The sequence below is a fragment of the Pseudophryne corroboree genome, chromosome 11 (genome assembly GCF_028390025.1).
Source record: "Pseudophryne corroboree isolate aPseCor3 chromosome 11, aPseCor3.hap2, whole genome shotgun sequence".
NCBI classification, from domain to species: Eukaryota; Metazoa; Chordata; class Amphibia; order Anura; family Myobatrachidae; genus Pseudophryne; species Pseudophryne corroboree.
Window position 1 is genome coordinate 310,475,768 of NC_086454.1, and position 22,726 is coordinate 310,498,493.

At 50.0% G+C, this 22,726-nt stretch overlaps 1 protein-coding gene across 5 annotated transcripts in view; it reads left to right on the plus strand.

Annotated features, from left to right (window-relative positions):
* Positions 1-22,726, plus strand: part of LOC134969566 (pleckstrin homology domain-containing family G member 4B-like) — a 224,199-nt gene that overhangs the window by 149,558 nt on the left and 51,915 nt on the right. For 3 of the 5 annotated variants that reach the window (XM_063945600.1, XM_063945603.1, XM_063945602.1), the window contains exons 16-22: positions 15,985-16,074; positions 16,199-16,423; positions 16,611-16,781; positions 17,733-17,910; positions 18,401-18,517; positions 19,406-19,672; positions 19,753-19,976. The exons of the other annotated variants lie outside the window; for them this stretch is intronic. In XM_063945600.1, the coding sequence (XP_063801670.1) occupies positions 15,985-16,074; positions 16,199-16,423; positions 16,611-16,781; positions 17,733-17,910; positions 18,401-18,517; positions 19,406-19,672; positions 19,753-19,976 (1,272 nt within the window). The remainder of the gene's footprint in view (positions 1-15,984; positions 16,075-16,198; positions 16,424-16,610; positions 16,782-17,732; positions 17,911-18,400; positions 18,518-19,405; positions 19,673-19,752; positions 19,977-22,726) is intronic. 5 annotated transcript variants of the gene reach the window in all.

A 22,726-nucleotide genomic window follows, 5' to 3' on the forward strand; every position in this document is an offset into this window, starting at 1 on the left:
ATCAAAGAATTTACCTACCAGAACGGAAAGTACAGATCATTCGTCATCTGGTTCGATTGGTGCTCAAGCCACGCACAGTCTCGGTACATTTGTGCATTCGCCTCTTAGGCACAATGGTGGCGGCTTTCGAAGCGCTTCAGTTCGGGAGGCTTCACTCACGTCCTTTTCAACTGGATGTGCTCGCACAGTGGTCGGGCTCGCATCTACAGATTCACCACAGGGTGAGGTTGTCGTCACGGGCCAGGGTATCTCTACTCTGGTGGCTCAATGTACACAATCTGACCGCAGGGAAACGGTTCGGCGCCTGGAATTGGATAATTCTAACGACGGACGCGAGTCTCAGAGGTTGGAGAGCTGTAGTTCAAAATTGTCAGCTCCAGGGTCTCTGGGCGGCTCACGAAAGATTGCTGTCTATAAATGTCCTGGAACTCCGGGCAATTTACAATGCGCTACGACAAGCAGTGCACGTTCTTCGGTCTCAGCCTGTCCAGGTGCAGTCGGACAATGCGACGGCGGTCGCATACATCAACAAACAAGGAGGAACGAGAAGCCGCATGGCAATGCGGGAAGTAGCTCGAATCCTCAATTGGGCCTAGTGTCACCAAGTGATGTTGTCGGCAGTGTTCATTCCGGGAGTGGACAACTGGGAGGCGGATTATCTCAGCCGTCGGGATTTCCATCCAGGAGAATGGGCATTACATCCAGAAGTGTTTCACATGTTGGCCCAGAGGTGGGGTTACCCTCAAGTGGACCTGATGGCATCTCGCCACAATCATCAAACGCCCCAGTATGTGTCCAGAACGCGAGATCCAAAGGCTGTGGCGGTGGATGCTCTCACCGTCGCGTGGCCGTACAGCCTCGTGTACCTGTTTCCACCGTTTCCGCTGCTCCCTCTGTTGCTAAAACGGATCAAAAGAGAGGCCGTCACAGTCATACTAGTGGCGCCTCATTGGCCTCGGAGAGCTTGGTTCTCGGATCTCCGAGGACTACTCGCAGACGAGCCTTGGCCGCTCCCACTTCGTCCGGACCTGTTACAACAGGGTCCGTTCCTTTACCCCGATTTAGCGCGGCTGCGTTTGACGGGGTGGCTGTTGAAACCGCCCTCTTAAGGAGAGAGGGCATTCCAGAATCTTTTATACCAACCATGTTACGTGCTAGGAAGCCAGTTACGGCAGCTCATTATTACAGAATCTGGCGTGCCTATATAGGTTGGTGTGAGGATCGGAAGTTTCCGACATCTTTTAAGTTATCCCGTCTTTTGTTATTTCTACAGACAGGGCTGGATGGAGGACTGCGTTTATCTACACTAAAGGTGCAGGTATCTGCTTTGTCAATTTACTTTCAAAGACGATTGGCTCTATTGCCGTCTGTACACACTTTTCTGCAAGGTGTCCTCAGAGTACAGCCTCCATTCATTCCACCTACAGCGCCATGGGACTTGAATCTGGTTTTAGATTTCTTACAGTCTTCATATTTTGAACCCTTACACCAAGTGGATATTAAGTTTCTCACTTGGAAAACAATTTTCCTACTAGCCTTGGCTTCGGCAAGGCGTGTTTCCGATTTGGATGCCTTGTCATGCAAGCCACCGTATTTGGTGTTTCATAACGACAGAGCGGAACTTCGGACGAATCCCGCTTTCCTACCAAAGGTAGTGTCATCCTTTCACATCAATCAACCAATAGTAGTTCCTGTGTTGAAAGGAAATTCTGGAACCTTGGATGTGGTACGCGCATTACGCGTTTATGTGTCACGAACATCTACAGTTCGTACGACGGATACGTTGTTTGTTCTGTATGATGCTGCCAAGATGGGTTGGCCCGCTTCTAAGCAGACCTTATCCAGATGGATTAAACTGACCATACGTCAGGCTTACCTTCATGCTCGGTTACAGCCGCCTACATCAGTAACCGCTCATTCCACAAGTTCTGTGGGAACTTCATGGGCAGCTGGTCGTGGGGCTTCTACGACGCAGCTTTGCCGTGCGGCTACCTGGTCATCAGTGCACACGTTTGTGCGCTTTTACAAGTTTGATACGTTTGCGGCATCAGCATCTAGCTTTGGCCGCCTAGTGTTACAGGTGCCAAACTGCTCTCCCGCCCACGGGGGAAGCTTTGGTACGTCCCAAGAGTACTCCAGTGACCCCTAGTGGATGAAAAAGAAAATAAGAATTTACTCACCGGTAATTCTATTTCTCGTAGTCCGTAGTGGATGCTGGGGACTCCGTAAGGACCATGGGGAATAGACGGGCTCCGCAGGAGCCTGGGCACTCTAAAGATAGATTTAGGACTATCTGGTGTGCACTGGCTCCTCCCCCTATGACCCTCCTCCAAGCCTCAGTTAGGACACTGTGCCCGGAAGAGCTGACACAATAAGGAAGGATTTTGAATCCCGGGTAAGACTCATACCAGCCACACCAATCACACCATATAACTCGTGATAGGAACCCCGGTTAACAGTATGATAACAATGGAGCCTCTGAATAGATGGCTCGCAACAACAACCCGATTTGTGTTACAATAACTATTTACAAGTATTGCAGACAATCCGCACTTGGGATGGGCGCCCAGCATCCACTACGGACTACGAGAAATCGAATTACCAGTGAGTAAATTCTTATTTTCTCTGACGTCCTAGTGGATGCTGGGGACTCCGAAAGGACCATGGGGATTATACCAAAGCTCCCAAACGGGCGGGAGAGTGCGGATGACTCAGCCAGGGTATCAAATTTGTAGAATTTAGCAAACGTGTTTGCCCCTGACCAAGTGGCAGCTCGGCAAAGTTGTAAAGCCGAGACCCCTCGGGCAGCCGCCCAAGATGAGCCCACCTTCCTTGTGGAATGGGCTTTAACAGATTTAGGCTGCGGTAATCCCACCGCAGAATGCGCCAGCTGAATAGTGCTACAAATCCAGCGCGCGATAGTCTGCTTAGAAGCAGGTGCACCCAGCTTGTTGGGTGCATAGAGAATAAACAGCGAGTCAGTTTTCCTGACTCCAGCCGTCCTGGAAACATAAATTTTCAGGGCCCTGACTACGTCCAGTAACTTGGAATCCTCCAAGTCCCTAGTAGCCGCAGGCACCACAATAGGTTGGTTCAAGTGAAAAGCTGATACCACCTTCGGGAGAAACTGAGGACGAGTCCTCAACTCTGCCCTATCCATATGGAAAATCAGATAAGGGCTTTTACAGGACAAAGCCGCCAATTCTGACACACGTCTGGCCGAAGCCAGAGCCAACAGCATAACCACTTTCCACGTGAGATATTTCAAATCCACAGTCTTAAGTGGCTCAAACCAATGTGATTTCAGGAACTCCAAAACCACATTGAGATCCCAAGGTGCCACTGGGGGCACAAAAGGAGGCTGAATATGCAGAACTCCCTTGACAAAAGTCTGAACTTCAGGCAGTGAAGCCAGTTCCTTCTGGAAGAAAATCGTCAGGGCCGAGATCTGGACCTTAATGGACCCCAATTTGAGGCCCAACGTCACACCTGCTTACAGGAAATGCAGGAATCGACCCAGTTGAAATTCCTCCGTTGGGGCCTTCTTGGCCTCACACCAAGCAACATACTTCCGCCAAATGCGGTGATAATGTTTTGCGGTGACATCCTTCCTGGCTTTGATCAGGGTAGGGATGACTTCCTCCGGAATGCCCTTTTCCTTTAGGATCCGGTGTTCAACCGCCATGCCGTCAAACGTAGCCGCGGTAAGACGTGGAACAGACAGGGTCCCTGCTGCAGCAGGTCTTGTCTGAGCGGCAGAGGCCAAGCGTCCTCTGCAAGCATCTCTTGAAGTTCCGGGTACCAAGCTCTTCTTGGCCAATCCGGAACCACGAGTATAGTTTTCACTCCTCGCCTTCTTATTATTCTCAGTACCTTGGGTATGAGAGGCAGAGGAGGAAACACATAAACCGACTGGTACACCCACGGTGTCACTAGAGCGTCCACAGCGATCGCCTGAGGGTCCCTTGACCTGGCGCAATATCTTTTTAGCTTTTTGTTGAGGCGGGACGCCATCATGTCCACCTGTGGTCTTTCCCAACGGTTTACCTGTATTTGGAAGACTTCTGGATGAAGTCCCCATTCTCCCGGGTGGAGGTCGTGCCTGCTGAGGAAGTCTGCTTCCCAGTTGTCCACTCCCGGAATGAACACTGCTGTCAGTGCTAACACATGATTCTCTGCCCATCGGAGAATCCTTGTGGCTTCTGCCATTGCCCTCCTGCTTCTTGTGCCGCCCTGTCTGTTTTCATGGGCGACCGCCGTTATGTTGTCTGATTGGATCAGTACCGGCTGGTTCTGAAGCAGGGGCCTGGCTTGGCTTAGGGCATTGTAAATGGCCCTTAGCTCCAGAATATTTATGTGAAGCGAAATTTCCTGATTTGACCACAGTCCTTGGAAATTTCTTCCCTGTGTGACTGCACCCCAGCCCCGAAGGCTGGCATCCGTGGTCACCAGGACCCAGTCCTGTATTCCGAATCTGCGTCCCTCTAATAGATGAGCCCTCTGCAGCCACCTTGTTCTTGCCGACAGGGTTATCCGCTGATGCATCTGGAGATGGGACCCGGACCATTTGTCCAACAGGTCCCACTGGAAAGTCCTTGCGTGGAACCTTCCGAATGGAATTGCTTCGTATGAAGCTACCATTTTTCCCAGGACTCGTGTGCATTGATGTATCGACACCTGTCCCGGTTTTAGGATGTCTCTGTCTAGAGATGACAACTCCTCGGCTTTTTCCACTGGAAGAAACACTCTTTTCTGGTCTGTGTCCAGAATCATTCCCAGGAACAGAAGACGTGTTGTCGGGACCAGCTGTGACTTTGGAATATTGAGAATCCAGCCGTGCTGTTGTAGCACTTCCCGAGAAAGTGCTACCCCCACTACCAACTGTTCCTTGGACCTCGCCTTTATCAGGAGATCGTCCAAGTATGAGATAATTAAAACTCCTTTCTTGCGAAGGAGTATCATCATTTCGGCCATTACCTTGGTAAAGACCCTCGGTGCCGTGGATAACCCAAACGGCAGCGTCTGGAACTGATAGTGACAGTTCTGTACCACAAATCTGAGGTACTCCTGGTGAGGAGGGTAAATGGGGACATGCAGGTACGCATCCTTGATGTCCAGGGAGACCATGTAATCCCCCTCGTCAAGGCTCGCAATAACCGCCCTGAGCGATTCCATCTTGAACTTGAACCTTTTGATATAAGTGTTCAAGGATTTTAAATTTAAGATGGGTCTCACCGAACCGTCCGGTTTCGGTACCACAAACATTGTGGAATTGTAACCCTTTCCTTGCTGAAGGAGGGGTACCTTGACAATCACTTGCTGTGAATACAGTTTTTGAATAGCCACCAACACCGCCTCCCTGGCAGAGGGAGTTGCCGGTAAGGCAGATTTTAGGAAACGGCGGGGGGGAGACGTCTCGAATTCCAGCCTGTACCCCTGAGATACTACTTGAAGGACCCAGGGATCCACTTGTGAGAGAGCCCACTGAGCGCTGAAATTTCTGAGACGGGCCCCCACCGTACCCGGGTCCGCCTGAGCAGCCCCAGCGTCATGCTGTGGACTTACCGGTCGCGGGGGAAGACTTCTGCTCTTGGGAACTAGCTGTGTGCTGCAGCTTTTTTCCTCTACCTTTGCCTCGCGGCAGAAAGGATGAGCCTCTAGCCCTCTTGCTTTTCTGGGGCCGAAAGGACTGTACCTGATAATACGGTGCTTTCTTTTGCTGTGGGGTAGCCTGTGGCAAAAAGGTCGATTTCCCAGCAGTAGCTGTGGACACGAGGTCCGAAAGACCTTCCCCAAATAGTTCCACCCCCTTATAGGGCAAAACTTCCATGTGCCGTTTCGAGTCGGCATCGCCAGACCATTGCCGAGTCCATAACCCCCTTCTGGCGGCAATGGACATAGCGCTTATTTTTGATGCCAGCCGGCAAATATCCCTCTGTGCATCACGCATGTATAAGACTGCATCTTTTATATGCTCTATCTTCAGCAAAATATTGTCCCTATCCATGGTATCAATATTATCCGACAGGGAATCTGACCACGCAGCAGCAGCACTGCACATCCAAGCTGATGCAATCGCTGTTCGTAATATAATGCCCGTGTGTGTGTAGATAGCTTTAAGGGTAGTTTCCTGCTTTCTATCAGCAGGTTCCTTTAGGGCGGCCGTATCCGGAGACGGTAGTGCCACCTTTTTTGATAAGCGTTTCAGCGCCTTATCTACCCTAGGGGGCGTTTCCCAACGTGACCTATCCTCTGGCGGGAAAGGGTACGCTGCCAATAACCGTTTAGAAATTATCAATTTCTTATCGGGGGAAGTCCACGCTTCCTCACACACCTCATTTAATTCCTCAGATGCAGGAAAAACTACAGGTAGCTTTTTCTCACCAAACATAATACCCTTTTTTGTGGTACCTGGGGTATTATCAGAAATGTGTAAAACATTTTTCATTGCCTCAATCATGTAACGGGTGGACCTATTGGAGGGTACACTAGTCTCATCGTCGTCGACACTGGAGTCGGTATCCGTGTCGACATCTGTGTCTGTCACCTGAGGTAGCGGGCGTTTTAAAGCCCCTGATGACATTTGAGACGCTGGAACAGGCACAAGCTGAGTAGCCGGCTGTCCTATGTCGTCAAACCTTTTGTGTAAGGAGTTGACACTGTCACGTAATTCCTTCCATAAGTCCATCCACACAGGTGTCGACCCCGCAGGGGGTGACATCACATTCACAGGCATTTGCTCCGCCTCCACATCATTTTCCTCCTCATACATGTCGACACAGCAGTACCGACACACAGCAGACACACAGGGAATGCTCTGACAGAGGACAGGACCCCACAAAGCCCTTTGGGGAGACAGAGGGAGAGTATGCCAGCACACACCAGAGCGCTATATATCACAGGGATATCACCTATAGAAGTGTTTTCCCCTTATAGCTGCATATAAATCTTATACTGCGCCTAATTTGTGCCCCCCCTCTCTTTTTTACCCTTTTCTGTAGTGCAGGACTGCAGGGGAGAGCCAGGGAGCGATCCTTCCAGCGGAGCTGTGAGGGAAAATGGCGCCAGTGTGCTGAGGGAGATGGCTCCGCCCCTTTTTCGGCGGGCTTTCTCTCGCTATTTTAATATATCTGGCAGGGGTTAATATACACCTATATAGCCCCTGAGGCTATATATGGTGTTAGTTTGCCAGCCAAGGTGTTAATATTGCTGCTTAGGGCGCCCCCCCCCCCCCCCCCCCCCAGCGCCCTGCACCCATCAGTGACCGCAGTGTGTGGTGTGCATGAGGAGCAATGGCGCACAGCTGCAGTGCTGTGCGCTACCTTGGAGAAGACAGAAGTCTTCAGCCGCCGATTTTCCGGACCTTCTTGCTTCTGGCTCTGTAAGGGGGACGGCGGCGCGGCTCCGGGAACGGACGACGAGGTCGGGTCCTGTGTGCGATCCCTCTGGAGCTAATGGTGTCCAGTAGCCTAAGAAGCCCAAGCTACCACCACTTAGGTAGGTTCGCTTCTTCTCCCCTTATTCCCTCGTTGCAGTGAGCCTGTTGCCAGCAGGTCTCACTGTAAAATAAAAAACCTAAACTATACTTTCTTCCTAGGAGCTCAGGAGAGCCCCTAGTGTGCATCCAGCTCAGCCAGGCACAGAAATCTAACTGAGGCTTGGAGGAGGGTCATAGGGGGAGGAGCCAGTGCACACCAGATAGTCCTAAATCTTTCTTTAGAGTGCCCAGTCTCCTGCTGAGCCCGTCTATTCCCCATGGTCCTTACGGAGTCCCCAGCATCCACTAGGACGTCAGAGAAAATAGGATTTTGGTACTTACCAGGTAAATCCTTTTCTTTGAATCCATAGGGGGCACTGGACACCCACCCAGAGCAGTTTTACCTGGTTTGCGGTAAGTTCAGGGAATCTTATGGTAACACATTCTCACCGACTGGTTCAAGTTTCAAGTTCTATCGGTTATTGTGCCAACTGTTTAGTTGTCAGTCACGTTATGTGTCAACTTTATTGTTGTCTGTTCTGTTATATGTAATTCTCCATTGTCAACCTCTCTATCGCTCCTGTTCGGCTCAGTAAAAAACACTGAGGTACTCTGGGATATGGAGGGGAGGAGAGTTCTAAATTTGAATATTCAGTGCCTTGTTCCTACGGAAACCGTCCATATCCCAAGAGTACTCCAGTGCCCCCTATGGATTCAAAGAAAAGGATTTACCTGGTAAGTACCAAAATCCTATTCTCTCTCTCTCCAGCACACTCTCTCTCTCTCTCTCTCTCTCTCTCTCTCTCTCTCTCCAGCACACTCTCTCTCTCTCTCTCTCTCTCTCTCTTTCTCCAGCACACACTCTCTCTCCAGCACACACACTCTCTCTCTCTCTCCAGCACCCTACCCCCCCTCTCTCTCTCTCTCTCCAGCACACTCTCTCCAGCACCCTACCCCCCACTCTCTCTCTCTCTCTCTCTCTCTCTCTCTCTCCAGCACACACTCTCTCTCTCTCTCTCTCCAGCACACACATTCTCTCTCTCTCCAGCACACACACACTCTCTCTCTCCAGCACTCTCTCTCTCTCTCCAGCACACTCTCTCTCTCTCTCTCCAGCACACACTCTCTCTCTCTCTCTCCAGCACACTCTCTCTCTCTCTCTCTCCAGCACACTCTCTCTCTCTCTCTCTAGCACTCCAGCACACTCTCTCTCTCTCTCTCTCCAGCACACACACACACACACTCTCTCTCTCTCTCTAGCACTCTCTCCAGCACACTCTCTCTCTCTCTCCAGCACACACTCTCTCTCTCTCTCCAGCACACTATCTCTCTCTCTCACACTCTCTCTCACACTCTCTCTCCCTCCAGCACACACACTCTCTCCAGCACACTATCTCTCTCTCTCTCTCTCTCCAGCACACTATCTCTCTCTCTCTCCCTCCAGCACTCTCTCTCTCCAGCACACTATCTCTCTCTCCAGCACACTCTCTCTCTCCAGCACACACACACTCTCTCTCTCCAGCACACACACTCTCTCTCTCTCTCTCTCTCTCCAGCACACACACTCTCTCTCTCCAGCACACACTCTCTCTCTCCAGCACACACTCTCTCTCTCTCGCTCTCTCTCCAGCACACACTCTCTCTCTCGCTCTCTCTCCAGCACACACACACTCTCTCTCTCTCTCCAGCACACACACACTCTCTCTCTCTCTCTCTCTCCAGCGCACACACACACACTCTCTCTCTCTCTCTCCAGCACACACTCTCTCTCTCCAGCACACACACTCTCTCTCTCTCTCTCTCCAGCACACTCTCACTCTCTCTCTCTCTCTCTCCAGCACACTCTCTCTCTCTCTCTCTCTCCAGCACACACACTCTCTCTCTCCAGCACACACACACTCTCTCTCTCTCTCTAGCACACATACTCTCTCTCTCTCTCTCTCTCTCCAGCACACACTCTCTCTCTCCAGCACACACACACACTCTCTCCAGCACATGCTCTCTCTCTCTCCAGCACACTCTCTCCATATTCAGCAATTGTGAAACAGTCAGATCAGTGTTTTCAGGTAATTAGCAGCAGGCTGGAACATCTCCCTGCATGATCACTTTCATTTTCATTTGGTCTGTGTGGCGGCCTCCAGTGGCCACCGGTGCACACAACAGAGGTGAGGAGCAGTTAGCCTTTTCCAATTTAGGATAAATAAACCTGGAAATCCATAAATTCAATTCGGATAAGTTAAATGCAGTATTTAACCACTTGCTTGGCATCGGATGCGACCACACCAGCAAGTGTTTTATCTGACCTGGTCGCACAGGATGCGACCAGTCAGATAGAGAGTGTTAGCAGCGACAGGGAAGAGAAACTTCCCTCCGCTGCTGCTGTCAGAGGGACAGGAAGGTCCCTCTGCCTCCCTGCACTCTCCTCTTGCCTGCCGTGCTGCCGATCACTGCTGATTGGTCAGCACGGCAGGATCCCCCCCCTTCCCCTCCAGCAGCTGCAGACAATAGCAGCCGCTGGGGAAGCGTAAATGATCCCCCTCCCAAGCCCCCCCTGTGTACCTGGTGGTGGCTCTCCCGGCTTTCAAAATGAAAGCCGCAATGTTTTCGATGTTGTCGACCGATGTTCAAAATAAAAATTTTTTTTTTAAATATTAAAAAAAATATATATTTCTCTGACGTCCTAGTGGATGCTGGGGACTCCGTAAGGACCATAGGGAATAGACGGGCTCCGCAGGAGACTGGGCACTCTAAAGAAAGATTTAGGACTATCTGGTGTGCACTGGCTCCTCCCCCTATGACCCTCCTCCAAGCCTCAGTTAGATTTCTGTGCCCGGCTGAGCTGGATGCACACTAGGGGCTCTCCTGAGCTCCTAGGAAGAAAGTGTTTGTTAGGTTTTTTATTTTCAGTGAGACCTGCTGGCAACAGTCTCACTGCATCGAGAGACTAAGGGGAGAAGAAGCGAACCTACCTAAGTGGTGGTAGCATGGGCTTCTTAGGCTACTGGACACCATTAGCTCCAGAGGGATCGAACACAGGACCCGACCTCGTCGTCCGTTCCCGGAGCCGCGCCGCCGTCCCCCTTACGGAGCCAGAAGCAAGAAGGTGGTCTGGAAAATCGGCGGCTGAAGACTTCTGCCTTCTCCAAGGTAGCGCACAGCACTGCAGCTGTGCGCCATTGCTCCTCATGCACACCACACACTGCGGTCACTGATGGGTGCAGGGCGCTGGGGGCAGGGGCCCCCTGAGCAGCAATACTGACACCTTGGCTGGCAAACTGGCACCATATATAGCCCCAGAGGCTATATAGGTGCTTTTTTAACCCCTGCCAGAATCCATAAAAATGCGGGAGAAAGTCCGCGAAAAAGGGGCGGAGCTATCTCCCTCAGCACACTGGCGCCATTTTTCTCTCACAGCTCCGCTGGAGGGAAGCTCCCTGGCTCTCCCCTGCAGTCAATACACTACAGAAAGGGTTAAAAAGAGAGGGGGGGCACAATTTAGGCGCAGTATACAATATATATAGGCAGCTATAGGGGAAAACACTCTTTATATGTGATATATAGCGCCCTGGTGTGTCCTGGCATACTCTCCCTCTGTCTCCCCAAAGGGCTTTGTGGGGTCCTGTCCTCTGTCAGAGCATTCCCTGTGTGTGTGCTGTGTGTCGGTACGGCTGTGTCGACATGTATGAGGAGGATAATGATGTGGAGGCGGAGCGAATGCCTGTAAATGTGATGTCACCCCCTGAGGGGTCGATACCGGTGTGGTTGGACTTATGGAAGGATTACGTGAAAGTGTCAACTCCTTACACAAAAGGTCGACGACACAGAACAAGCGGCTACTCAGCTTGTGCCTGTTCCAGCGTCTCAAATGTCATGGGGGCTCTAAAAACGCCCGCTACCTCAGATGGCAGAAACAGATGTCGACACGGATACCGACTCCAGTGTCGACGACGATGAGACTAGTGTACCCTCCAAATAGGTCCACCCGTTTCATGATTGAGGCAATGAAAAATGTATTACACATTTATGATAATACCCCAGGTACCACATAAAAGGGTATTATTTTTGGTGAGAGAAAACTACCAGTAGTTTTTCCTGCATCTGAGAAATTAAATGAGGTGTGTGAGGAAGCGTGGTCTTCCCCCGGTAAGAAATTGATAATTTCTAAACGGTTATTGGCATGCGTACCCTTTCCCGCCAGAGGATAGGTCACGTTGGGAAACACCCCATAGGGTAGATACAGCGCTTACACGCTTATCAGAAAAGGTGGCACTACCGTCTCCGGATACGGCCGCCCGGAAGGAACCTGCTGATAAAAAGCAGGGGGTTACCCTAAAAGATATAGTCACACACTCGGGCATTATATTGCGACCAGCCATTGCTTCGGCATGGATGTGCAGTGCTCCCGCTGCGTGGTCAGATTCCCTGTCGGAAAATAACTATGGATAGGGATAATATTTTGCTGACAATAGAGCATATAAAAGACGTGGTCTTATACATGCGTGATGCACAGAGGGATATTTGCCGGCTGGCATCAAAAATAAGCGCTAGGTCCATTGCCGCCAGACGGGGGTTATGGACTCGGCAATGGTCAGGCGATGCCGACTCGAATCGGCACATGGAAGTTTTGCCCTATAAGGGGGTAAAACTGTTTGGGGATGGTCTTTCAGACCTCGTTTCCACAGCTACTGCTGGGAAATCGACTTTTTTGCCACAGGCTACCCCACAACAAAAGAAAGCACCGTATCATCAAGTACAGTCCTTTCGGCCCCAGAAAAGCAAGAGGGCTAGAGGCTCATCCTTTCTGCCGAGGGGCAAAGGTAGAGGAAAAAGCTGCAGCACACAGCTAGTTCCCAAGAGCAGAAGTCCTCCCTGCGTCCGGTAAGTCCACAGCATGACGCTGGGGCTGCTCAGGCGGACCCGGGTACGGTGGGTGCCCGTCTCAGAAATTTCAGCGCCCAGTGGGCTCTCTCACATGGATCCCTGGGTCCTTCAAGTAGTATCTCAGGGGTACAGGCTGGAGCTCGAGACGTTCTTCCCCCCGCCGTTTCCTAAAATCTGCCTTACCGGCACCTCCCTCTGCCAGGGAGGCGGTGTTGGTGGCTATTCAACACTATAATCACAACAAGTGATTGTCAAGGTGCCCCTCCTTCAGCAAGGGAGGGGTTACTATTCCACAATGGTTGTGGTACCGAAACAGAACGGTTCGGTGAGACCCATCTTAAAATTAAAATACTTGAACTTTTATATCAGAAGATTCAAGTTCAAGATGGAATCGCTCAGGGCGGTTATTACGAGCCTGGACGAGGGGGATTACAGGGTCTCCCTGGACATCAAGGATGCGTACCTGCATGTCCCCATTTACCCTCCTCACCAGGAGTACCTCAGATGTGTGGTACAGGACTGTCACTATCCGTTCCAGACGCTGCCGTTGGAGTTGTCCACGGCACCGAAGGTCTTTACCAAGGTAATGGCCGAAATGATGATACTCCTTCGCAAGAAGGAAGTATTTATTATCCCGTACTTGGACGATCTCCTGATAAAGGCGAGGTCCAAAGAACAGTTGGTAGTGGGGGTAGCACTCTCTCGGGAAGTGCTACAACAGCACGACTGGATTCTCAATATTCCAAAGTCACAGCTGGTCCCGACGACACGTCTTCTGTTCCTGGGAATGATTCTGGACACAGACCAGAAAAGAGTGTTTCTTCCAGTGGAAAAAGCCGAGGAGTTGTCATCTCTAGTCAGAGACATCCTAAAACCAGGACAGGTGTCGGTACATCAATGCACACGAGTCCTGGAAATAAATGGTAGCTTTGTACAAAGCATAATTCCATTCGGAAGGTTCCACGCAAGGACGTTCCAGTGGGACCTGTTGGACAAATGGTCCGGGTCCCATCTACAGATACATCAGCGGATAACCCTGTCAGCAAGAAACAGGGTGTCGCTGCTGTGGTGGCTGCAGAGGGCTCATCTACTAGAGGGCCGCAGATTCGGAATACAGGACTGGGTCCTGGTGACCACGGAGGCCAGCCTTCGGGGCTGGGGTGCAGTCACACAGGGAAGAAATTTCCAAGTAGATTTCGCTTCACATAAATATTCTGGAGCTAAGGGCCATTTACAATGCCCTAAGCCAAGCAAGGCCCCTGCTTCAGAACCAGCCGGTACTGATCCAATCAGACAACATCACGGCGGTCGCCCATGTAAACAGACAGGGCGGCACAAGAAGCAGGATGGCGATGGCAGAAGCCACAAGGATTCTCCGATGTGCGACCTACACCCGGGAGAATGGGGACTTCTTCCAGAAGTTTTCCAAATGCGGGTAAACCGTTGGGAATGACCACGGGTGGACATGATGGCGTCCCGCCTCAACAAAAAGTTGAAAAGATATTGCGCCAGGTCAAGGGACCCTCAGGCGATCGCTGTGGACGCTCTAGTGACACCGTGGGTGTACCAGTCGGTTTATGTGTTTCCTCCTCTACCTCTCATACCCAAGGTACTGAGAATAATTAGAATGCGAGGAGTGAAAACCATACTCGTGGTTCCGGATTGGCCAAGAAGAGCTTGGTACCCGGAACTTCAAGAGATGCTGGCAGAGGACCCTTGGCCTCTGCCGCTCAGACAAGACCTGCTGCAGCAGGGACCCTGTCTGTTCCAAGACTTACCGCGGCTGCGTTTGACGGCATGGCGGTTGAACACCGGATCCAAAAGGAAAATGGTATTCCGGAGGAAGTCATCCCTACCCTGATCAAAGCCAGGAAGGATGTCACCGCAAGACATTATCACCGCATTTGGCGGAAATATGTTGCTTGGTGTGAGGCCATGAAGGCCCCGAAGGAGGAATTTCAACTGGGTCGATTCCTACACTTCCTGCAAGCAGGGGTGACGTTGGGCCTCAAATTGGGGTCCATCAAGGTCCAGATTTCGGCTCTGTCGATTTTCTTCCAGAAAGAACTGGCTTCACTGCCTGAAGTTCAGACTTTTGTCAAAGGAGTTCTGCATATTCAGCCTCCTTTTGTGCCCCCAGTGGCACCTTGGGATCTCAATGTGGTTTTGACATTCCTGAAATCACATTGGTTCGAACCACTTAAGACTGTGGATTTAAAATATCTCACGCGGAAAGTGGTCATGCTGTTGGCCCTGGCTTCGGCCAGGCGGGTTTCAGAATTGGTGGCTTTGTCTTGTAAAAGCCCTTATCTGATTTTCCAGATGGATAGGGCAGAATTGAGGACTCGTCCTCAGTTTCTCCCGAAGGTGGTCTCAGCTTTTCACTTGAACCAACCTATTGTGGTGCCTGCGGCTACTAGGGACTTGGAGGACTCCAAGTTGCTGGACGTAGTCAGGGCCCTGAAAATTTATGTTTCCAGGACGGCTGGAGTCAGAAAAACTGACTCGCTGTTTATCCTGTATGCACCCAACAAGCTGGGTGCTCCTGCTTCTAAGCAGTCTATTGCGCGCTGGATTTGTAGCACTATTCAGCTGGCGCATTCTGCGGTAGGATTACCGCAGCCTAAATCAATAAAAGCCCATTCCACAAGGAAGGTGGGCTCATCTTGGGCGGCTGCCCGAGGGGTCTCGGCTTGACAACTTTGCCGAGCAGCTACTTGGTCAGGGGCAAACACGTTTGCTAAATTCTACAAATTTGATACCCTGGCTGAGGAGGACCTGGAGTTCTCTCATTCGGTGCTGCAGAGTCATCCGCACTCTCCCGCCCGTTTGGGAGCTTTGGTATAATCCCCATGGTCCTTACGGAGTCCCCAGCATCCACTAGGACGTCAGAGAAAATAAGATTTTACTCACCGGTAAATCTATTTCTCGTAGTCCGTAGTGGATGCTGGGCGCCCATCCCAAGTGCGGATTGTCTGCAATACTTGTACATAGTTATTGTTACAAAAATCGGGTTTTGTTGTGAGCCATCTCTTCAGAGGCTCCAATTGTTATCATACTGTTAACCGGGGTTCCTATCACGTGTTATATGGTGTGATTGGTGTGGCTGGTATGAGTCTTACCCGGGATTCAAAATCCTTCCTTATTGTGTCAGCTCTTCCGGGCACAGTTCCTAACTGAGGCTTGGAGGAGGGTCATAGGGGGAGGAGCCAGTGCACACCAGATAGTCCTAAATCTTTCTTTAGAGTGCCCAGTCTCCTGCGGAGCCCGTCTATTCCCCATGGTCCTTACGGAGTCCCCAGCATCCACTACGGAATACGAGAAATAGATTTACTGGTGAGTAAAATCTTATTTTTTTAAACAAAAATCATTTTGAATAAGGTTAAATACACATTCTACAACTAATTCAAGCATAAAAAACCCTGACATTTTCTGAGGGGTTTTTCGGAAAATAATTAGTCCGTTAAAGGGAAACTCCAGATTCTGTGTCGTCTTAGTAGATGTTTGTCGGTTGCTCTTAGATACGACCATATAAACGCCCCTGAGCAATGCGGACAGATGGGCGTAAGCTGCTGATCTGTAGTGTTTCAGGGTAAATTACAGACTTTTTGCTTTTTTTCCTCTAGAAAGACCAGTTTGGGATGTACGCCTTATACAGCAAGAATAAGCCCCGGTCCGACTTGTTACTAGCCAGCCACGGGAACATATTCTTTAAGGTGAGAATGTTACACTAGATGTAAAGGATCTCTGTTCCCCTCTGTGACTACTCTGTGGTTCTGGCATCAGTAGACGCAGGTTGTGCCCCACAATGATTAATGCATGCTGTGTGCTTATTGTCAGAATAAGCAGCGGCAGCTGGGAGACAAGATGGACCTGGCCTCGTATCTGCTGAAGCCCATCCAGCGAATGAGCAAGTACGCTCTGCTCCTGAAGGACCTGATCAAGGAGTGCAGCGAGGCTCAGGAACAGGAGCTGGTGTACCTGCGCGCCGCCGAGGAAATGGTGAAGTTCCAGCTCCGTCACGGCAATGACCTCCTAGCCATGGACGCCATACGGGACTGTGATGTGAGTGAAGGGGCAGCAGGTTCAGGAGGTGGACAGTGCAGTTACTACTTTATAGACACTACTTTGTGTACACGTCACACGTGATGTGTTCCTGTGTCATTCTTCCTATGTATTGTCACATATCACACACCCAGTGTGTAATACACTCTGATGACATCCCCCCTTCCTACATATTTTGGGTTAACAGGTGAATCTAAAGGAACAAGGGCAGCTGGTGAGACAGGACGAATTCACAGTGTGGTTGGGCCGGAGGAAGTGCCAGAGACACGTCTTCCTGTTCGAGGATCTCATCTTATTCAGCAAGCCCAAGAGGATTGAAGGGGGACTGGATGTCTACATATACAAACGCTCATTTAAAGTAAGTGAAGCAGCTCAGACCATCGCCCACTCGTATAGGAGTGTCACACACAAAGGGAAGCCCCAGAATGTCTACTAGGGTCCCAACACCCCAGTATCTGTGATCCCTATCACATCTTCCTTCCACCCTGAGGACTTCTGCATGCGGGAAAAGAATAAATACCGTGGGAATCCCAGGATCCTAGAATGGTGGGAAACTCTGTATAATGTACACATATATATAATGTGGTATCCGGTTTCTAGGTTGACCACACTTGGGTCGACACTGTCTAGGCCTATCACAATTGGTCGACAGTAAGTAGGTCGACATGGTTTCTAGGTCGACAGGGACTCTAGGTCGACATGAGTTCTTCACATTTTTTCAAAACTTTTTCATACTTTACGATCCACGTGGACTACAATTGGGAACGGTAACGAGTCATGTGAGGGGACACTGTGCACTAATTGGGGATTACGGTCACTGTATGGAGAAAACGACACCAAAAAAAGTGCAGAAACTCATGTCGACCTTCTGTCATGGCGACCTACAGTCCTTGTCGACCTAGAAACCATGTCGACCTACTTACTGTTGACCAATAGTGGTTGACCTAGACACTGTCGACCTAAGTGTGGTGGACCTTGCATACCACACCCATATAATGTACACATGCGGGAGAACTGGCAGGTTACATTTTCAGATGAATATTTACATAACGGTGTAAAAATAACTAAATTGTATGACGTGTGTATTTTAATTTTCAAGGGTATAATTTTCTGTGTGTTGTATCCTTACATTAGCTGTAGCGATACATCACATCATATACATCTGTGCTTATTGCCATAGGGATCACATTAATGACCCAAAGACCACGGTTCTCGCCCTGGGCATTTAGCTCTGTGTGTTAGTGATCTCTCATGAGGTGGCCAGTTTGTAGCCGGCCCTGCCGCTTATGCCACTTTCTCTGATTGGCAGACAGCAGACATCGGCCTGACAGAGAATTCCGGAGACAGCGGGCTGCGCTTTGAAATTTGGTTCAGGCGACGTAAATCCAACGACACACACATTCTCCAGGCGAGCAACGCCGACATCAAGCAGGCCTGGACAATGGACATTGCTAAAATCCTCTGGCAGCAGGCGACCAGGAATAAGGGTACGTCATCGGTCTTACTGCCATTTTCTCTGCCCCCTGCAATCATGTCACTTATAGCAGATACAGGGTCACTAAGCCCCAAATACTAGTTGGTTGGCTGCTAATAATGTTGCAGGATCCAATCCAGATAAAAGGTGTGTCAGATAAAGTGGTTGTGGAGGAAGATATTTCCCTGCACACTGCATACTTCCTGTCTGTAATTACATTGAATGAACTGCAGCCAGCAACCTCTAAGCCTGTATATGCAGCTGAATAGCAAATGTAAACCACGTGTTAAATATCCGAAGTCATGTCACAGAAATAGAACTAAGTGCTATGTATGAAATAAGAGATCGTATTTGTAAATAAAATAAAACATGTAGTAGGGATTACAGGGATCATTGTGTGTGGTCAGTGTGCTGTAAACCAGCAATGTGCTGCATAGTAAGCGAGCGCTTCTATTGGTGGATTACTGTCCGTGTCACAGAACGTGTCTCCTTTCCCCCGGCAGAGGTCCGCATGCAGGAAATGGTCTCTATGGGTGTTGGCAACAAGCCGTTTCTGGACATAAAGCCAAGTGACGCAGCAATTAACAACCGCGCTATTGATTACATCATGAAGGGGAGAGGTAAGGAATATATTCGGATCCATACTCTGTAGTAGTGATGAGATCCGCAGGAAGGAGGCAGAGGACACGGAAGTACTCTTGCACGAACCCTAGAAATGTTCAGAATTTTAAAGGGACAATAATACCAATGCAAGCTGACCTGATGTTTAGGATATTGTGACATGCACAGGATATCTAGAAACCCCGGGCCGGAGGGTAGTTTATCATCTACCTCTTCTACCTGCTTTTCACGCCCGCTCCTCAAAGTACATTTACAGGCTTTAAGGCTAGCTATGTTTCAGCATAGAAGGTTATATCAAAATGACTGGTGTAGTAGGGAATGCTGGAGGCCGGGCTCCCGGCGACCAGCATACCGGCACCGGAATCCCGACCGCCGGCATACCGACAGCTGGGCGAGTGCAAATGAGCCCCCTTGCGGGCTCGCTGCGGGCACGGTGGCGCGCTATGCACGCCACACTATCTATTCTCCCTCCAGGGGGGTCGTGGACACCCACGAGGGAGAATAAGTGTCAGTATACCGGCTGTCAGGATTCCGGCACCGGTATACTGTGCGCCGGGATCCCGACAGCTGGCAAACTGAAGACCACCCAAAATGACCACAGTACTTGTAGTCATTTTGATTTGACCTTCTATGCTCAAGCATGGCTAGCCTTAAAACCTGGACTGTTAGTGTGCCTAGAGCAGCGGGTGTGAGAAGCCCTGATCTTCCATAATACAGGCTCAGGTGACTGCTGACTATGGGGCAGCTAACTGCATGGAGCCGCCATATTTATGCGGTGATGTGTCTGTATAAGTGAGACAAGGGGGTAATAAGGTGTATATGGTTTCTGGTGGCCGGAACATAATGTTTGAATTAAGATCACCAATTATTGTTTTCTGTTTTTGCAGGTGCCAGGACCAGGGCGTCTATTGCGGTGTCCTTATTTGATCATTCAGATCCTTACAAAAGGACCCAGGCCCCCATCACTTGCAGCTCTGTGCCCTCTGCTTGCGGACCCTCCTCGGCTTCACTGCTGGGTCCCCTAAACCTGCATATGTATGTCAATCAGACCCTTCTGCCCGGAGTTCTCTCCGCCAACAGACCCTTTGAGACGAGCAGCTGCCTGGAGGAAGACGAGTTGGAGAATGAGACGAGTTGCAGTCAGCCTTCCATGAGTACGTGTGGTGGGGAGTGTCTGCTGGTTCTGCGTCTTCTCCTGTGTACCCACCTGACGTTTCCCCTGTTCTTCTTGCAGCCACAGAGAGCTCGGAGTCCTCGCAGTGCATGTCTGGTGCTGGATCCAGTGGCTCGGACAGCGGCTGCGTCTCCAGTATTCCGCAGGACAACCTGTCTGAAGATGCCGGTTCTCCCTGCGATGCCTCGGCACAGTACACCTTTCCAGAGAGGAGGAACAGTTCCAGCATCATCTCCCCGGTTGTGGAAAAATCCAGATTCATCAACCGCCAATACATTTCCGCAGTAAGAACATCGTTATTTATATTACCGTAGATAGAAACATATAAGACTCAAACAGTGGGAAAAACTATATTCCACTTCCAAGTGTTAAAAGTTGTTTTGTTTTTTAATAAAAGTGTAATAGGTGTTATTCGTATTTACAAGTAAAGCAAACGTTTTGTGATTTCAAAGCCACGCCTGCACAGTGGTGTCAAGATATTAAAGAACATTTAGGGGGAGAGTTGGCAAATCTCGGAGAGAGATAAAGTACCACCAGTCAGATTGTAAATAGAAAATCCAATTGTTTTACGTGTCGGCAGCCACTAGTTGACGCCAGACGGAGAAATTAAATTGTTGCTCTGTTTGGGCATAAACAGCTGTGCGCGTCGGCATTTCAGCTCCCAGTCCCTTGGGCTGGCGAGCAGGAGCAAGTGAAAAGTAACCCGTTTGGGCGCACAAACTGCAGTTTTTGCGTTGCAGAAAACAAAACAATCTACCATCACTTTAGATGGGAGATAGGACGCGCGGGCATGTAAAACAATCCAATCCCCCCCCCCTAACTATTTTACAGTCTGTGCTAGAGAAATCATAGAAGCAGACTGGTTGGTACTTTTGTCCCTCTCCAAGATTTGATAAGTCTCCCCCTTAGAAACACGCTGAATCCAGTGATATTAGGTGAACACTAGATATAGCAGTAATTGCAGCTGTGTAATACGCTGTACAGCAGCAGCCGTCAATCATTCTTTCTAATGGCCTCTTCCATTTCTTGGGCTTTTCCTTACCCCCATGCTTCTTTATCTGATTAAAGTGGTCTTTTTATTATGTCTATTCAAGCGCAGGTAGAGTTTATGGGTAAGATTTGTAACTTGCGCACTACTTAGTCTGTGTCTCTGTGTTTATTTGAGAGTTGTCTTAAGATCGGTTGTGTAGCTGGGCGTTAGTTCCTTCACCATGGAAACCACCCCCTCCCCATTTATCCGGGCTTGAGACCGGCTATGCACTTCACATAGGCTGGGTTAGGCGGACATCGTATAGGTGTTATTCTCCGTGTCGCCTTGTTGACGACCCGCTTCCTATTATTCCCTCTTTTACCTCCTTCTCTTTAGTATGTCTGCCCCTTTCACATCTCTACCAGACAAATGGCACGAGGGTCCCCTGTGTCCTAGTCGGTGCCCTCTTCCTGGACCATGGTTCTTCAGCCCAGGTGGGGAAAGCACTGGGTGAGGCAGACCGCTGCAGCTGATGACATTTCCAGGTTGGAGTTCTGCAGCTTCAGCATTAGTGAGTAGTAATGTTCTCTCACTAGCCTGGTGATGGGACTGTAGGGAAACACTCTGCATCGCTGAACAAGCTCCCCAAACAGTCTAGTTGCCTGTAGCTGGATGTTACGGTTGTCTTGCCATAGATACTCTGCTACGATGTGGCTGAGGGTCTCATTATACTTGTACCAAGTTTTCTTCTTGCTCAGTTGGATAACGGTTACCAAGGTCTTCAGGATGACCGGAACCAATGTTTGATGTTCTTTTTCTTTGAGCATACGGAGGAGTGGCTGCATAAAGGCATTCCGGAACTTCTTTGCCTCTTTAGGGTAGAAGCATGCAAAGATCTCAATGAACTGTAGAACTTCCTGGCTTGCATAGTTATCTGCGCCATCCATGATGAGTAGGATGTCGCCAAGAACCAAGTTAAGTAGGCCCCCATTGACACATTCAGGAAATGTCACAAGAGATGTAAATACTGTGACACAGGTGTATCTGCTCTGGATATCAGGCGACTTACAGAGTGGCCTGAGCAGACTCACAACTTCTTTCCAGTCCCCGGTCTCGGCAAGATGTTCAACAACGTTTTCAGTGTATTCATGCCACGGAATGCCTTTTAGATGTTCACTGTATATTTCACCATCTCCAAAAGAGACTGTTGTCGCCTTGGTTCCCTGCAGACCGTCGGCCAGTAAGGTGTTCACTTGGCCTATGATGGCTGTGATTAGGTCGGCAACCGCCACAGCACCATCCCGGTTTAGGGTCTCCCACTTGGCGAGCGTAGTGCAAGCCTGTGTAAACAATCCTCTGATATCCGGATCTTGCATCGCACTACTTCCAAAAGCCACAGCAGCGTTATTAATGAGCATTGAAACAGTCGTCTGGGTGCCGGGGTGAGTTATGTCTTCCATCGCTGAACATACCTCATGTAACACATAGACCTTGTGATCAAATGGCACGGTGGGATATGTCAGTATTGCAGCTAGCGTGGTAAATACAGAGCGCCGAGGGCAGTTACCGCGGACCAGTAGGGTAGTCTCTAGCTCCATTATTGTGGTCTCCATGTGGTCCCTGGCTAACAGGTACAGTAGTTTGCTGGCTGAAAGCCAAGTGACCTTATCATGCTCTGCCCAAATCATAGTCTTTACAATAACGGGAAGCATATCGGTGAATGCGCTGCTCACATCCATCCTCGCCTCCAACGCTTGGCGCAGAAATGCAAAGATCAGGCGGTGCGATTCAGTAATGGGCGATCCCTCTCTCAGGAAAGCGTTTATCCTGCCGATCTTCTGCAGAAGTTTCTCCAGCGGCATAGCAGCGATGATCTCTGGAAGACATTCTATCATCACTGGAGAGTAGAGGAGCTTCAGTTCATAAAGCAGCATCTCGGTGTTGTCTCTGGAGGGCTGCATGGTCGTCAAGCTCATATCAGGTGTGCAGTCTGCGTGCACGGCTAAAAGTGGATACCTGAAGTTGGTACCCCCAGTTGTTGTGAAATCTGTATCAGAAGTCACT